The following is an 18,824-nucleotide window of genomic DNA, read 5'->3' on the forward strand; positions in this document are numbered from 1 at the left end:
GAGCCTACAGAATATGAGAAAATCTTTGCTACTGTACCTCCAATACTGTATTAATCTCCAGGATATATAAAAAACTTAACACTGAAAAAAACCAAATAACCCAATCAATAAATGGGCAAGGGACCAAACAGACACTTCACAGAAGAAGTATGAATGGTCAAAAAATATACGAAAAAAAAAGTTTAACATCTCTAGCAATTAGAGAAATGCAAGTTAAAACTACACTGAGATTTCATCTCACTCCATTCAGAATGGCAATTATCAAGAGAACAAGTAACAATAAATGTTGGTGAGGATGTGGGGGGAAAGGTACATTCATTCATTGCTGGTGGGACTGCAAATTGGTACAACCACTCTGGAAAGCAGTATGGCAATTCCTCATAAAACTTTGAATGGACTATCATTTGCCCCAGTTATCTCACTCCTTGACATATACCCAAAGGACTTAAAATCAGCATACTATAGTGATGTGGCCACATCAATGTTCATAGCAGCTCAATTCACAATAGCTAAGCTATGGAACCAACCTAGGTGCCCTTCTACAGATAAATGGATAAAGAAAATGTGGTATATATACACAATGGAATATTACTCAGCCATAAGAAGAATGAAATTATGGCATTTGCCAGTACATGGATGGAACTGAATACTGTCATACTAAGTGAAATAAGCCAAAACCAAAGGCTGAATGTTCTCTCTGATATTTGGAAGCTGACTCACAATAGGTGGGGGAGGGAGGTTCACTGGATTGGATGGGGAAATAGGCAGAAGTGAGGGCAGATGGGATTGGGAAAGACAACAGAATGAATAAATTATAACTTTCCTATATTCATATAGGAATACATGATTAGTGTAACTCCACATCATGTACAACCATCAGAATGGGAAGTTACACTCCAGGTATGTATGATATATCAAAGTACATTATACTGTCATGTACAACTAAAAAGAACAAATTAAAAAAAAGACAAAAAAGTAGTATTAAATAAATAATTCAAGCTTCTATCACTGATAAAATATGATTAGTGAGAAATGAGTTTTTGAAAAAACCTGTCTTTGGTACATACTAATGATTGTCTTCATTCTATTACAATGGTTTCATTGTTAAATTCCAATGCTTTCTTATTATCACTCTTTTCTGACTTGCTGTTAAAGTATCTTACACTTATCAATAAGCCTTTCACATATATCTCAACTTGCACAGGACACTAGATCAATTATGTGATAATTAAATGAGCCTTTAGGAGGAGCTCAGCTGTTTGCTTTTTCCTTTTGCAGTATGGCAATTACAGCTCCATCTATGGGCACCCATTGAGGCTAGGTACAAAGGAGTGTTATACCACCAAAGAGCAGTTCTTTTGACTTGTTCTTCAGTCCTGGAGCAATTCTAGAAATTCCGAGGACCATGGGTTTGAACAGAGGCAGAGAAGCCTTACTAAGGATCTGCTTCTGATTTAAGCTGGTTCTTGTTGTTCTCTCTTTTTTTTTTTTTTTTTGTACTAGGGATTGAATCCAAAGGTGCTCAACCACTGAGCTGAGCCACATCCCCAGCCCTTTTTATTTTAAAGCAGGGTCTCACTAAGTTGCTTATGGCCTTGCTAAATTGCTGAGGTTGGCTTTGAACTTGCAATCTTCCTGCCTCAGTCTCCTGTGCTGCTGCGATTACAGGCGTGTGCCACTGAGCCTGGCTTAAGGTAGTTCTTAACTGGGCAATTATGACCAAATTAAACTGAAAATGATTTTGTCTATAAACATCCAACAGTGTGATTCAATCTCTTGGCATTTACACTACACATACAAAAACACAGGAACCAACCCATGAATAGCTTCCTGTTAGGTATTATGTTTTAACTGTATATACTAGGGTATGAGGAAATGATGTGATAATCCCAAACAATAGATATATTAAATCATCCATGTTTTGTTTTAGAATCCAGAAGAATTTAGAATAATACCTAGAACAGCTTGTGAAAAAATCCTGTGCTTGGGCTGGGGATGTGGCTCAAGCGGTAGCGCGCTCGCCTGGCATGCATGTGGCCCGGGTTCGATCCTCAGCACCACATACAAACAAAGACGTTGTGTCTGCTGAAAACTAGAAAATAAATATGAAAATTCTCTCTCTCTCTCTTTAAAAAAAAAAATCCTGTGCTTTCAAATTTAAGGTTCATTATTCGTAATTTTAAAAATTGTTTGCGTTTCCAGGATACACACTAGTCAAATGATGAGGACAAAGATGCTTGAAATCTTAAGATATAAGACTTCTAGTAAATAACACATAACATATATAATATATATGGGGAGAGTTTTAAGATTTTATAAGGCCTTATTTCTTAATAATAATCACAACTTTTACTCTACATACCACACATTCATGGAACTTTTATGAATACCAATGACTAGGCTATATTAAAAATATAATTCATTAAATATTACTTTTATATTGCAATGGTCTTGAAAGCTGAAAACATTTGATAATCTTATTAGGAGAATATATTTGGTATTTATTTACTCAATTTATACTATGAATATAAATTTAAATTTTACATGTGATTACTATTAGTAGTTTAGGTAATATTTATGCAGTTGTAATTCATAAAATCCCAAAGTTCAGAGTAACAAAAGCACTTATTTGGATATATTATCTACTTAAACAAATGGTTTATAGAATAAGATAAAATAAAGTTTTACTTGGGTTCAACTAAATAAATATCATTGCAAAAGGAAGATTAAATATTCTCCAGCTTTTACGTGACAGTTTGTTTTTCTTTTCTCCTTGTCCCCTCTGAAAAGTACCTCCACAGATTTACAATTGGATATATTAAGTACTCTCCTATTATATAAGGAGGGAAAGTAAGACAGTCTCTCATTCATGCAGGACAAATAGTTACGCCAAAAGCACAAATTACATCTAATTACAAGGTATAACTTTTTCATAATCTAGCTATTTATACACTTTGATTTTTAACTTCCATTTGGGTTTATTAACATCAAAGCTTTGTCATCACTTATCTGTTTCCACAGACATTTTTACCTGAGGCAATAAAGCTAAAAAAATAACTCCTCTGCATTCTTGCTTTAGTGTTGTAAGAAAGCTTTGGTCTTCATTGGGCTTACAATGTTTCATGGTTATTAAACTTCTGTATGTTGCTATAAAGTTTATTGCCCTTGGCATACCACTTTTAAATATAGTATCATTAAACCCAGTGCACTGCACACAAATACCCTAGCAGTATGCCCCAATAAGTACCTAAGTTTTACCTACTGTTTATGTTTTAACATCTTTTTTCCCCCAAATAATCACCAAACATAGGCAGCTTGAAATAAAAGAAAGCAATGCCATATAATGTTTAGGGCTCTAAAGATTAAAAGTTCCACCTTACTAATTAGAATTTTTAAATATTCACTGAAATGTAATAGAAAAAGAGAATTACCTAAGTGAATACATTTTTGTTTTGACTGTTTAAACTTGATGGTCAGCCTTCCTTGCTTTTATTTAAAATTTGTGACAATTTATTTTAGTCACAAAATGCAAAATATGAATTCAAAATAGGAATTTAAATAACATCAAAGAAAAAAATCATCTTTGGTATTCTCTTAATATTTCAGAATTTTAATAATTTTAAAATTTAATGCCTCAATATATTACTTGCATTAAATTCATAATACCAAGATTTCTGAAAAATAATGGGTTATATTAATACTTTACAGTAATATTAAAAAAAAACAGGGCTGGGGGGTGTGACTCAGTGGTAGAGTGCTTGCCTTACACATATAAGGCACTGGGTTTGAACCTCAGCACTACATAAAAATAAACAAATAAAATAAAGGTATCGTGTAGATGGCTACAACTAAAACTCTTATTTAAAAACAAACAAACAAACAAACAAAAACAATAGGAGCTGGGGATATGGCTCAAGTGCTTGTTGGCATGTGTGAGGCTCCTGGTTTAATCCCCAGCACTGTAAAACAAAACAACAACATCCCAACAAATATAAAAACCCCAGCTCACCAAAAAAAGCCCAACCAGCTGACTCACTACAAGAAAGCCATTAGAAGTTGTGGCAGTTGCACTACATTTATCATATTTGTTGCATCCAAGCTTTCATAACTCATGAACGCTCCTAAGTTATCCCCTGTTCCCTAACTTTATGGGTCACTCTCCATTAGCAGTTATTACAGATTCCTCTGAAATGGCCAAATTTCCCTGATTCTACTGCCTTATTTTCCATAGCAATTCACAATTAGGTTTTGTTTTTAATAGAAGGAAAATATGGAATGGGTCTACAGACAGCTTCTAGGATTAACTAACTATACCTTCTACTTTCATTCCCACTGAAATGGAAGAAGTATCCTTGCTGCTAAGAAATATCAAACCTTTCTACTTGTGGCCTTGACTCCATATATCTCCTTTCTCAAACAAAGCAACCTGTTATTATTCTCCCTTGTCTTGTAATAATTTGTCTTCTTTTGACATCATTTTATCAGCATTCAAATGTTCTTTTTTATCTGTTAACTTGAAATAAAAACAAAACATAACCTGTCCTTGGTCTCTTACCTCTTGCCCATTTTTGCTTTAAAAACCCTTTACAGCAATACTTCTTAGAAAGAAATACCTCTACTCACTTACTTTGCTTACTTCACAATCTCTCCTCAAAATATTCAAATTAGATTTCTGCTGCCAGCATTTTATGGGCCCCTGTCTTGTCAAGGTCACCAACAATTTTCCACTGCCATACCCAAAGCTCAATTTTTTCCTATCACCATCTCAGTAGCAGCAGATGTGAACACTCCTTCATTCAAGTTTTCCCATGACCATATGATGATATTACATACATCATTTTGCCCCTGTCTAATGTTTTTTGGTTAGGCAAATATCACACTTTAAGAGATGAGACATTTGCTATATACGACTTTTTCAATATTTATTTCAAAGTTGCTACAACATACTCATTATGAAATAGAAGAAAACACTTTTATTCACAGAATCAGTTATGTTTCTGAGCAACTGGCTACTAGGAAGCATGCAAAGAGTGTGTTCCCCTTTTTGAACCTGCTGCTAAATTTAAAATCAAATTATGACTTGCTTCAAGCATAATCAGAATATTACAGCATATATTCTAATTTTCTTTATGGCCTATATTTTTACTCTCATTTTCCCATCTTTTTTTCCATTTAAGAAGTGTAATCAGAAATTTTTCAAGACATTCTAAATTTTTCTAATACTAAGGTCAGCATAAATATACAAACATTCAAACATAGTAAAAGGGAAATGCCAGCATTAGTAGTTAGTAGGGATGATATTTACTTTTGTCTTCCCAGTAGCTATTCTTCCAGGCATCTTTTCTCCTCTTTCTAATTATTTGTTTGACGTTTCAGAGACTATGATTTACTGTATCCTATTATTATATCTGTCATTTTGTGTTACCTAAGCCAAAATCCCTCTTCTTTCAGCCCAGCTAATAAAGCGTTGGCTGTACCCTCCCTTCCTAAATCCCCTTTGCCAGAGACAAGGGAAGCAGGGCACAGCATTTTCAAGGTATAGCATGCAGAAGTGTGGTTGTATGTAGAGATCAAATATTAAAATACATTGTGGTGGTAATGGATTGAAGCACTATGGGTAAAACTGTAATCCATGAGTCCAAACAGATATAAATGAATGAACAGTGCAGAAAAAAAGGCTCAAAGTATTTCTGCAAGAATTCTTACTAATCAATGATTCTGAAATACTTATTAACTTTATAAAAAAGAAACTTGGCAGATACCATCTTATCATGTGATAATAGTAAATATCACCAGTAGAAATTTACATTGTGTGCCTCCTGATACAATGCATTTAAAAGAATACAGTAAAATACATAAACGACAAGAAAACATCACCTAATCCTAAATAGAGACATTCTACAAAGTAACTAGCCACTGTTCAGAGATAGGTGAAAATTCTTTAAAACTGTAAGCATGCATAAGATTTACAAATGGATTAAAGCATGGAGGAAAGGTACATTGGATTTGAACTGAATTTAGTCATTTTAAGCACAACTTTAGCTAAGCACTCCACTCATTCATTCATCCGTTCACTTACTCATTTAACAATTATTTACTGAGTACCTTGTATCAGGAAGTATTCTAAGTGTTATTAATAAAATAAAAAAATAAAAAAGCCAAATAGTGATGTGTAAGAATTTTACAGTGGTAGTTGTAAGATATTCATAATTAAATGTGGGATTAAGGTAGATGGAATTTCAATGAGTCCTGGATCTTTTTTTTTTTTTTTAAATTTTTTATTGTTGGCTATTCAAAACATTACATAGTTCTTGATATATCATATTTCACAATTTGATTCAAGTGGGTTATGAGCTCCCATTTTTACCCCATATACAGATTGCAGAATCACATCAGTTACACATCCATTGATTTACATATTGCCATACTAGTGTCTGTTGTATTCTGCTGCCTTTCCTATCCTCTACTATCCCCCCTCCCCTCCCCTCCCCTCTTCTCTCTCTGCCCCCTCTACTGACATTCGTTTGTCCCCCTTATATTATTTTTCCCCTTCCCCTCACTTCCTCTTGTATGTACTTTTGTATAACTCTGAGGGTCTCCTTCCATTTCCATGCATTTTCCCTTCTCTCTCCCTTTCCCTCCCACCTCTCATCCCTGTTTAATGTTAATCTTCTTCTCATGCTCTTCGACCCTACTCTGTTCTTAGTTACTCTCCTTATATCAAAGAAGACATTTGGCATTTGTTTTTTAGGGATTGGCTAGCTTCACTTAGCATAATCTGCTCTAATGCCATCCATTTCCCTGTAAATTCTATGATTTTGTCATTTTTTAATGCAGAGTAATACTCCATTGTGTATAAATGCCACATTTTTTTTATCCATTCATCCATTGAAGGGCATCTAGGTTGGTTCCACAGTCTAGCTATTGTGAATTGTGCTGCTATGAACATCGATGTAGCAGTGTCCCTGTAGCATGCTCTTTTTAGGTCTTTAGGGAATAGACCAAGAAGGGGAATAGCTGGGTCAAATGGTGGCTCCATTCCCAGCTTTCCAAGAAATCTCCATACTGCTTTCCAAATTGGCTGCACCAATTTGCAGTCCCACCAGCAATGTACAAGTGTACCCTTTTCCCCACATCCTCGCCAGCACTTGTTGTTTGACTTCATAATGGCTGCCAATCTAACTGGAGTGAGATGGTATCTTAGGGTGGTTTTGATTTGCATTTCTCTGACTGCTAGAGATGGTGAGCATTTTTTCATGTACTTGTTGATTGATTGTATGTCCTCCTCTGAGAAGTGTCTGTTCAGGTCCTTGGCCCATTTGTTGATTGGGTTGTTTGTTCTCTTATTGTCTAATTTTTTGAGTTCTTTGTATACTCTGGATATTAGGGCTCTATCTGAAGTGTGAGGAGTAAAGATTTGTTCCCAGGATGTAGGCTCTCTATTTACCTCTCTTATTGTATCTTTTGCTGAGAAAAAACTTTTTAGTTTGAGTAAGTCCCATTTGTTGATTCTAGTTATTAACTTTTGTGCTATGGGTGTCCTATTGAGGAATTTGGAGCCCGACCCCACAGTATGTAGAGTCCTGGATCTTGACTTTCCTTTTTGACAGATTCAATGAAGCCAGACTTAGAACTGTATAGTTGGGAGACAACTGATTTTCTCTCAGTATGAAGACATTTAACTCAAATATGATAATATAAAATTCAGCATTTATAATTAATTTCTATAACAGAATTAACGAAATAAATTATCACTAAAAATTAATCTAAACATGTCAATTAATGATGTGAGACAGTGGCTACAAGATGATACTCTACTATATTTTTTTCCTTTATAAAAGCCTCAAATCCAAATGCTAGGCAGGTTATAAAAATAAGTAAAATATAAGAAGACTCAATAGACTTTTAAGTCAGTCTTGATAATTAGAAAGAGCTCAATACTATTTATTAATCTTCTAATTATGGTATTTTATCTACCATGATTTGACTATTATGAAAAAATAGCACTTTTTCTTGACTACTCTTGGCCACCTTCACTTTTCTTTCTCCTGGGCACTGGGGAATTCTCCTTTTGATCTGAGGGAGATGCTGTTCCTTTTTTGAGAGCTATGTCCATGCCCGTGATTTCCCTTCTCCTAAGGATGAAGATTTTGTTAAACAATGAATGTATATCAATAGAAGTAAAAAAAAAAAATTATAATTGACTTCTCACATTCTCAGACAATGAGAACAAGGTCATGCCTGCCACTGGGCAGTATGTATTGAGATTTCAGATGTGTTTAAAATGTTATGTGTTTGGTAGAAATATCCTAAAATGAATGGAAATGTAAAACTGTGACACTCTAATGAAATCTAGTTTTAAAACAATATTTAAGAGTTATTTGGTATTTTTATAAATAGTATTTAAACATTCAGCAAAATGCTATGGGTCAGAATATAAAAAATAGTTTTGAAAGGCTAGTAATGCTGGTAGAGACACTAGATATCCTCGTAAGAAAAACACAAATGCTAATTAATGGCACAAATCAAAATACTAATAAAATTTAAAGAGGATTAAGAAGGCTTCATGGAGATCAGATCCATGGATGTGATTAGAATGGTCAGAAGGAGATGATGACTCTCTTCAGAGAGGGCTGATAAGCAGTAATTGAGAACAACAGAAACCAAAAGTCAGTCTTAAAAGTAAGAAAATGGAAGTTGGATGTCAGTCTTAAAAGTAAGAAAAATGAAGTTGTTCTGAGATGAAAACATTAGAACGTTTCTAAGAGTTATGACTGTTGCTGTAATACAAGGTTCTAATAAATAATCTAATATTGCTACAGTCTGCCTCAAACCTATTAAAATGTTTAATAAAAGATGAGATGCTTTAAGTCTACTAAAAATGGATTCATTTAAAAAATATTTTTCTTCTTTCTTCTTATTTAAATAAAAGCGAACAAAATTAAAACATCAAAAAACACGCAAACATAAAATGCCAACAAAGATTACATGCCAAACATTAAAATTAAACTTGATAACTAAAGTGGAATTGCAATTACACACAAAAAATAATTTTATTTACTTCGGAAAAAAACATAATACCTCAATTTACAAAGTAACCTTCCCTTAGGATATCAAAAATGATTCTCCCACAACAAGCCACATTTTCATAAAGTATGAAAGTGTAAGTTTTGCGAAGTATTGTTTTAAAGCATGTTTTCTGAAATGCTTTCTGGTCATAAAAGAATTAGTCATTTACTAAATTTTCTCACTAAGTTTTACCGAAAATTGAGACAGTGGCTAGAAGATGATATTCTACTATATTTTATTGTAATACCTGATGTGTACTGAACTTTAGGGCAAAGATCACTAGTTTATAATCTAATATTATTTTCAAGTTTTATTAGCATTTTGTATATGTAAAACATATAAAAATGGGATTTCTTAAAGGGTGACTATTCAATTTTGTTCTAGATGTTAAGAAAACTTTTCGATAGAATAGACCTGGAAACCACAGCTGACCCTATGAGTTTTTTAGATCTGCCATTAAAAAAAAAAAAAAAAAAAAACAACCCCACAAACGGAGTGGTTTATCAACAGAAATTTAGCATCTCACATTTCTGTAGGCTACAAGTCTAACATTAAGGTATCCCCGTGAACATGTTTCCTCTGAAGGGCCTAAGAAAGGGCTGAAGACTCTCTGACTCTGACTTAGACCACTCTCCTAGCTTCTGATAGTTCTTGGCTTGTGGTAGCACAATTTCAATCTTTACAGGGTGTTTTCCTTGTGTATGCTTCTTTATGCCTAAACTGCCCTTTTAAGGACACCAGGCATAATTAATCAGGGGCCCAATATATTCCAGTATAACTTCATCTTAACTAAAGCATTTGCAATGATCTTATTTCCAAATAAGTCTCATTCTGAGGTAATAAGGGTTAAGATTTCAACATAAAAATTCTGGGGGAACACAAATTCATGACAGTTTACTCTCTGCTGTGCTCCAAATTCATGTCTTTCTCACATGCAAAATACATTCATCCCATCCCAATATTCCCCAAAGTCTTAATTATTCCAGCATCTGAAGTTCAAAACCTTAGCTACTTATAATCAACTGAGTCTCAAATCTCATAATCTACATCATCCAAATTAGCTATAGGGAAAATTCTATTCTTTTTTGTCAACCTGTGAAACCAAAGAGCAGGTTCTATGCTTCTAAAATACAATGTCAAAACACATTGGAAAGACATTCCCATCTCAAAAGGAGACACTTGAAAGGAAAAAAGGGAGTCACAATGTTCACACAAGTCTGAAATCCAGAAGGGCAAATTTCATTATTTTAAGGCTTGATAACAAACAACCCTTGTGGCTCTATATTTCCTTGAGGATTCATCAGGGTGGTGGCCTGCCCTCAGTCATTCTTCCTTTTTCTTTCTATAGAATTTTTGAAGTTGCTCTCTTTCATATTTCATCTCTTCTATGTCCCTTTAGTTATATCTGGCAGCACTTCTGCTGAGCTGGCTGAATCTGTGAATCACACATTTAATCTCTGCAGAAAAAGGCTGTCCAAACACATCTATAGTATGTGTAGGTCATACTTTTCTCATTTTTAAATAATTTGTACAGGTCAATAATTTTTCAAATATTCAAATTGTTACCTTTTTTGTGTAACAATTCTTTAATCTCTCTGCTCACTTTTACTACATTGAGCAAGGATAAAAATGGGCAGAAATTTCCTCTGCTAAATATCTAATTCAATCACTTACAAGTTACATTTTTTTACACAACAGGAAATAATGCAAGTAGGTTGTTGACTACTTTATAACAAGGACTGTCTTTCCCCCAGTTTCCAATAATTGTTCCTCATTTCCATCTGAGATCTCACCAGAAACCCCTAATAATAGTCTGTTACAGCAGCATACTACTTCCTAGTACCAAAATCTGTTTTAGTTAAGGTTCTCCAAAGAAACAGAACCCTTAGGATAGATAGATACGTATAGTCTTGCCCACCCTCCCAAAGGGGGGAAAAAAAAACCCAAGAGGAGACATATGGTAGAGCAGGGAGTGGGGGGGATAAAGGAAAGAGATATTTAAGGAATTGGCTCATATGATTGTGGAGATAGGCAAATGCGAATTTGTGAGGCAGGCTGGCAGGTTAAAACTTGAGTAATGATGTTACAGTATCGAATCTAAAATCTGCAGTGCAGGCAGGGAAGGCTGGGAATCCAGTCAGGGTTTCTATGTTGCAGTTTTGGAGGTCAAATTCATTTTTCCTCAGGAAACCCCAGTCTTTGCTCATAAAGCCTTCTAATAATTGGATGAGACCCACCTACATTATGGAGGTCAATCTGCTTTAATCAAAGTCTACTGATTAAATGCTAATCAAACTAAAAAGTATTCTTACAGTTATTAAATTTAAACTGGTGATTGATCATACAATCAGATACCATAGCCTGGCCATGCTGACACTTAACATTAGCTATCACATTGAACTTACCAAGGCTTTCCTGCCATCAATAAAGATATGTCTCATAACCATAAAAATTCATAATTTCATCGATATTGCTATAGTTTAGATCCTGAATGTTCCCTAAAGGTCCAAATGTTAAAGTATTGAACTAAAGAAAAGTTCCTTTTATATATTTATTTATTTTGGTACCAGGGATTGAACCCAGAAACACTTTACCACTGAATCAGATCCCTAGCCCTTTCTTAAATTTTTTAGTTTTAAGTCAGGGTCTCACTAAGTTGCTGAGGCTGGCTTTGAACTCGTGATCCTCCTATCTCAGCCTCCCAAGTGGCTGGGATTACAGATGCATGCCACCACACCCAGCAAATGTTCCTTTTATTGGGCTGTAAAAGAATTATTTGATAACTGCAGAAATACAAGGGACAAATTGGATCATATCAAGTGCCCACTTATCTTTAGTTCTTCGTATAATGCAAATATGAAAAAAACTTACTTTGTTCCCTTTATTATATGTAAGTAGTCAAGTGGGGATTTCCCTGTCCCACAAGGTGAAACTCTCTTGGACTATACCAATTATCAGTGTATTAACTCTCAGCCCCTAATCCACCCTTCTTTCCTCTGTCTTTCCAATCTTGCCTCTCTTTCCTGTCTCCACTCTTACAATTCACCTCCTCACCTTTAAAGCCTGAGTCAGCCACATTCAGATTCTAATGTGGCTCACTCTTTACCTAATAAATACTTTTCATAGTAAATCAAAATCCTTCTCTCCCTAAGAGAATTTATAGTGCATTGCTAAGGCACAGACCTTGTTATATTTATATCTTCAGTTGGTGTAAGCAATATTATACAAAGTATGTACCATGAATTTAACTACAACATGAAAATACAGTATTTATTAGTGCAGTTGGTTTTTGCCATATGTTGGGACTATTCTCCAAATTTAAAAATAAATCAGTCAGAGGTTTACCAGTTGAAGCATCTCAATAATTGGAGTAAAAATGCAATTGATTTTATTAATGCTCTAAAACTGATATTTAGTATTTTTAATGATAGTCAAGGACAAGGCTTGCTATATAAAGATACGTGTAAATGTTAATAATATTAATTAAAAATTCAGTCTCACCTGGAGTTAATATGTGAAATATGCCCATCTTTTTTTTTTTTTTTTTTGGTACTGGGAATTGAACTTAGGGGCACTTGACCACTGAGCCATATCCCCAGCTATTTTGTATTTTATTTAGAGACAGGGTGTCACTGAGTTGCTTAGGACCTTGCTTTTGCTGAGGCTGGCTTTGAACTCAGGATCCTCTTGCCTCAGCCTCCTGAGCCACTGGGATTACAGGCATGCGCCATGGCACCCAGTGAAATAAACCCATCTTTAAACTTTTGAGACAACAGTAATAACTACTATTAAAATTAAGATTTCATTAACTCATTTACTCATTTAGTAAATATTTACTATACCTTCTATGTAGCAAATACATAGTAGTCCTTTGGAATACAGCAGAAAAGGACATGGTCTCTCTCTCTTTTTTTTTTTTTACTGGGCATGGTGTGTCTAGTTCCAAGTGTGTAACTGAGTATATTTAAGACAGTTAATAGCTTAGCTGATCTTAAATGATCTTATATACTGATTGTTTAGTAGCTCCATAAATGCCAAACAAACTGAAGATAGACAAGGTCATTTTGTTAAATAATAAGTTCAGTTCATTTATTTTGCTAAACATTTATTATGTGCCATTATGTGACGGCAACTGTTCCAGACACCAAAATACTGGCATGAAAAAGAGAGATGAGAGTTCATTCTGGGGAAGACAAAATAGAAGAGTAGCTAAAATAATTCCAAAGAATAGTAAGGGGGAGGGAAGGGAGGAAGGAAGGAAAGAAGGAACTAACGAACCAACCAACCAACCAATGAGCCCAACTAAATAACAAAAAATGTTAAGGAGTTATACATACAAGTGTAAATAAACCTATCAAAGGGAATTGAATACAAATGAATTTATATAATAAGGAATTTGGACTTATTAAGAACATGGAATACAGCATTATACACCAAGATATGCAAAATATTTTTACCTTTTTAATAGCAGTCAACAAATTTTCTGTAGAAAAGCAAACAAACAAAAACCTCTCATGAAATCATGAAGTTATAGTATTCAATAGTACATATAAATTAATGCCCAAAATGCAAGAATTTGGGGAATAAATGAAATTAACAAGTGAATAAGAACAAATAAAATATTATCACTGCTGTCAACTATAAACTACATCAACTGTGAACTATATTATACTTTACTTTGGCCTTATTTTCTTCTTTTCTTCCCCATCCCCCCAGTTTTGGGCCCTATTATTACAATGATTTATATGTAACACAAATGGTTCAGAAAAACTGTATTTTTACTCTGACCTTAAATGCTGTTGAAGGTTTATTAAATGACAAGGAGCTTTGCTTGTTTTCCTTAGTTTTGGTTTACCAACGTATTTTTTCTAGCTTGCAACAACAAAATACAATGATAGCCATAACAACTTTGTTGTAACTTTCTATTATAATCCCTCCCCTACTGAAATAATTTTTTTACTATAACATAGTTTGTCAAGAATGATGCTATATTTTCATAGCAGAATGGATTAAATGATACTTTCTTTGTCTCATCCCTTCTGCCATTTTTATTTGATTTTACTAAGCATGAATCACATATGAAAATATTGTAATGACAGTATATTAAAATCTTAAAATAATTTTCAAACATTATTACATGTTTTAGAGGAAGTTTACACAGAGTAATTGAAATGTAGATGAGCTCTAAAGTAAGTTCCAATAAGGATTTTTTTTATAGGAGGTAGTTTATTGCCCACTATATATTTCTAAATATATACAATACATTTTGGATAACAATATATACAATACATTTTGGATAAGACTTCTGTAACTCAGACTCCTTACAAATTTATCTTTTTGAATTCATCTACTCATCTTCCATCAACTTTCCTGAATTATTCCAATAGCTCTGTAACTCCAGTTCTTAATTCACTCCTTTTCCTAAAGTCTTGATACTGTTTCCAAAGGTCAAAAACAATATAGTAATATATGTACTTCTCTCTCTCTCTCTTTTTTTTTTTTTTTTGAGTAGGGGGTTACTGGGTATTGCATTCAAGGGAACTCGACCACTGAGCCACATCCCCAACCCTATTTTGTATTTTATTTAGAGACAGGGTCTCACTGAGTTGCTTAGTTCATTGCTTTTGCTGAGATTGGCTTTGAACTCAGGATCCTCCTGCCTCAGTCTCCCAAGCCGCAGGGATCAAAGGTGTGCACCACTGTGCCTGGCACATGTACTTCTTCATGCATTAAATAACATGGTATGGTGGCAGTTTTAATAAGTAATTTAGAAATGATACTTTGAGATATCTGTAACTATGATAGGAAGATATCTGACACTTCTATTGATGACAAAGTTGGTCACTATAATACTATGGTAGTTTGTTGCCTACATTCATTATTAAAGAAAACTTTAAATTATAAGTGAATGAAAACAAAAATGCAATTTTTTTTTTTAAGCTCCTAGATCCCTTGCATTCTATGCCTGGATCTGGGGTGGAGATGGTAGTGGTGGGGCTCCATCAGGCTTTAAAACTACTGAAATAGTTCCTACTGTCCTAAAGGTAAAATTCCTGTCACATGGTGATTCCCAGTTATTACTCATATCTATCTTTTGCAGCTCACTTCCTGCTGAGTTAGTTTTTCTTTCAGACCTCTGGAAAGCTATCCCCTGTGCTAGCAACACTCTTTCTCTTTTCTTCCTGGCAAATTCCCAATCATCCTTCAGGTGACCATTTACATATTATTCCTTCAGGAAACCAAGACTTTTAGGTGCTTTCCTAGTACATACCCACAGCATCCAGCACTTATACATGCCACAGCATTTATGACACTGTATTAAAACCACCCTCTCCCAAAAGAAGAAATAAAATTGGCCAACAAATATATGAAAAAAAAATGTTCAACATCTCTAGCAATTAGAGAAATGCAAATTAAAACTATACTAAGATTTCATCTCACTCCAGCCAGAATGGTATTTATCAATACAAGTAATAATAAATGTTGGTGAGGATGTGGGGAAAGGGTACATTCAGACATGGTTGATGGGACTGCAAACTGGTGCAAATACTTTGGAAAGCAGTATGGATATTCCTCAAAAAATTAGGAATGGAATCACCATTTGACCTAGTTATTCCACTCCTCAATATATATCCAAAGAAGTTAAAATCAGCATACTACAGTTATACAGCCATATCAATGTTTATAGTACCATAATTTACAATAGCTAAGCTATGGAACCAACCTAAGTGCCCTTCAACAGATGAATGGATAAAGAAAATGTGATATGTGTTGCCATTTACTGGCAAATGTTATAATTTCTCTTATGGCTGAGTAATACTCCCTTATGTGTGTGTATATACGTGGAAGCTAACATTATCAGAGACACATGTGGGGGGAGGCGAAGAAAAAGTACAGTGAGTAGGCAAGGGAATGAAAGGATAGGAAAAGGAAAGACAGTGGAATGAATCTGACATAACTTTCCTATGCACATATATGAATACACCACAGTGAATTTCACCATTGTGTACATCCACAAGCCTGGGGTCATAATTAGAATAAAATATATTCCATCCTTGTATAATTATATTAAAATGGATTATACTATCATGTATAACAAGAACCAATTAAAATAAATAAATAAAATTGTCCTCTCCCATTAACTGAAAACACATAAGCTGTCTAATTCCTACTTCTTTCATATAGCCTGGCACATAGTAGGATTTCAATAATTGTGGAAAGAAGAAAGGAAGGAAATTCCAACTTATTTACTTTTTCTGACCTGGAATTATACCCTTAATTTCTGTTTGACCTTCACAAGTGCAAGCTGCTGGTTGCATGGGAATCAAAAAAGTGTAGTACTCTATTTCTATATATTCACAATTTATACTAGAAAAATTATTTAGTATGATGATTGAAAGTTAAGAACAGTGTCACTATTATTACAGATCCCTATGTGATAATAAATAAAATAACAATCAGTAATAATACTGATAAATAAAATTGTATCAAGAAATGAAAGATTATTAATCAAAACCAAAAATATCTATCTCAACTATGCACATATGCTCCCAAAGTTGTGGTGGTGAAGGATTAAGAGGACTCTCCCTTAGGGATATCTATCAAAATCAGTGAGGTAGACAGAGTTTTCAAGTTATAGATATATTGAATATCCCATTATTCAGTCACTGTTGTTGAGAGGAAATGTCTACTGTGGCAATCAAAGGATGAGAGCCACTGTTTTAAACCGATCCAATAAGCACATTAAGTAAATGTTCTTGGGGCTGGGTTGTGGCTCAGTGGTAGAGTGCTTGTCTGGCATGTGTGAGGCATTGGGTTTGATTCTCAACACCCACACATAAATAAAAAAAATAAACAGAATAAAAGGTCCCCAACAACTAAAAAAATATTTTTTTAAAAAAGGTAAATGTTCTGCCACAAGACGTTACAAGACAATTGATAAAAGTGGTTTCTGTATCACTTTAGCTAAGCTGAAAGTCACAAAGTTGCAGGGGTGAGAGAGAGAGAAAGAGAAAGAATACAAAGTACTATGGATGATGGTATGAACTTTTAGGGTCCAGTCAGGAATTTAAAACAAAAATAGGCTAGAAGTGTGTCAGAAAACAATACAAGACAAGATAAATGGAGTGAAATCAGTGTACAACTGCTAAAAGGGGGAGGAGAATTCAACTCATCTTCTGGGGAGAGTCTGAATCACGTTGGTTGGAAGGTATCTAAGTAGTAATAGGTCAGAATATGACTATAGGGGTTCTGAGCAATCAAGTTTAGAAATGTTGAAGGCTGGGGTTGTAGCTCAGAGGGAGACACTTGCCTACCAGGCACGAGGCTCTGGGTTCAATGTTCAGCACTAGAAAAAAATGCAGATTTTATTCTAGGCAAAATGGGGCACTAATGGTTTGAAGAAGGGTACATTGTAGGATTAAACTGTGGGGAAGATTAATCCAAGGGTTCTAAATAGGGTGAATTAAGAGATTGAGAAGGGAAGCAGAGAAACCAAGGACGAATCATAAACAGAACTGCTTGACACAAGATTAGCTGACAAGAAGTCTATGATAATCTACAAGACGGATTCTTCAACCTTCAATGTGCTGCTGAGGGTCGAACTCAGGGCCTCACAAATGCTAGGCAAGTGGTCTACCACTGAGCCACAACCCTAGCCCCGCTATTTGGTATCTTAAATATATTATCAGCCAATAATTAATTCTATTTCACAAGTTCTGCTTTCCTCTTTTTGTTATATTTGTTCCTTAAGATTTTCATTAGAAAGGCACAATATAAACATAACAAAAATAAAACAGTACTTTTAATTTCCAAAAATTTCACATATATACACTTACACTTTATACGGAATCGGCAAAATAGTAGTGTTTCAAATGTTTTACACGGCAATATCATTTACCTTCAAGTAGGAAACTTGATCTTTACCTTTAACAGATGGAGGTCTTTTCTGCTTAATATTCACGGTCCACTAAAACATTAAGTTTTATAAAAATGTAATAGGATTTCTTAAGAGTTGATAATGAAATCGGGAAATTGTTAACCAGCTAATCTTTAGGGTTAATATTTGAAAAAAGTCATCTACTAAGACAACTTCATACTATACAAAAGAGCGATCCTAAAACTTTTAGTTATAAAGTTATAAGCTATGTTCGGGTGGGGTATATGACATGCACACCACCTGCAAATTCGAATGTCATTTCACTGACCAGGGAGGGAGTGAGGGGCGCGATGTACCCAGAAATCCTGCTGTAAGAGCCTTGGACTTAAGACACGCCCACACTTCTATCCACCAAATTCATGGGTTTGAAGGTGATGGGTTTGAAGTCGGTTGCCTTCACCTTCCCTGGAATCCTCCCCAGCATGGCTGTGTATAGCTTGCCACCGGCCTCGAATGTTCTCTGGGGCCATGGCCAGAAAGGAGCAAGTCCCACCTATCGAGGGACCCCGCGGGGATGTCAGAGGGAAGAGCCTGGGTAGCCTAGCTGAAAAGGCCCGTCGCATACCTGTGCTAAGGCGGGGAGGCTGCTGTCGCGTGCCGCGACATTCAGGCGGCCGTGATGCCAGGCCGCTCCTGCCCCTGCCAGGGTCACGCCGGCCACTGCTGCTACCAAGGGGCCAGGGCTTGGCACGGCTCGGCGGCTGGCAGCGAGTCCCTGCCGCAACCTTCCGCCCCAGGCCGCTAGCCGAGCGCTTCTCCCCGCAGCCGCCGCCATCTTTGCGGAAGCACTAGAGTGCCGCGCACCGCACCACCCCCC

General features: G+C 35.2%; 1 protein-coding gene across 4 annotated transcripts in view; it reads right to left on the reverse strand.

The window, feature by feature from the left end:
- Micu2 (mitochondrial calcium uptake 2) overlaps nt 1-18,816 on the reverse strand; it is a 122,269-nt gene extending 103,453 nt beyond the window's left edge. For all 4 annotated transcript variants that reach the window (XM_046447856.2, XM_046447865.2, XM_046447848.2 and 1 more), the window contains exon 1: nt 18,573-18,816. In XM_046447856.2, the coding sequence (XP_046303812.1) occupies nt 18,573-18,782 (210 nt within the window). In that variant the 5' untranslated portion in view covers nt 18,783-18,816. The remainder of the gene's footprint in view (nt 1-18,572) is intronic.
- Between the last annotated feature and the right edge of the window lie 8 nt (nt 18,817-18,824).

The sequence above is a fragment of the Marmota monax genome, unplaced genomic scaffold (genome assembly GCF_021218885.2).
Source record: "Marmota monax isolate L192 unplaced genomic scaffold, Marmota_monax_Labrador192_F-V1.1 WCK01_AAM20220418_F8-fsc00043, whole genome shotgun sequence".
NCBI classification, from domain to species: domain Eukaryota; kingdom Metazoa; phylum Chordata; class Mammalia; order Rodentia; family Sciuridae; genus Marmota; species Marmota monax.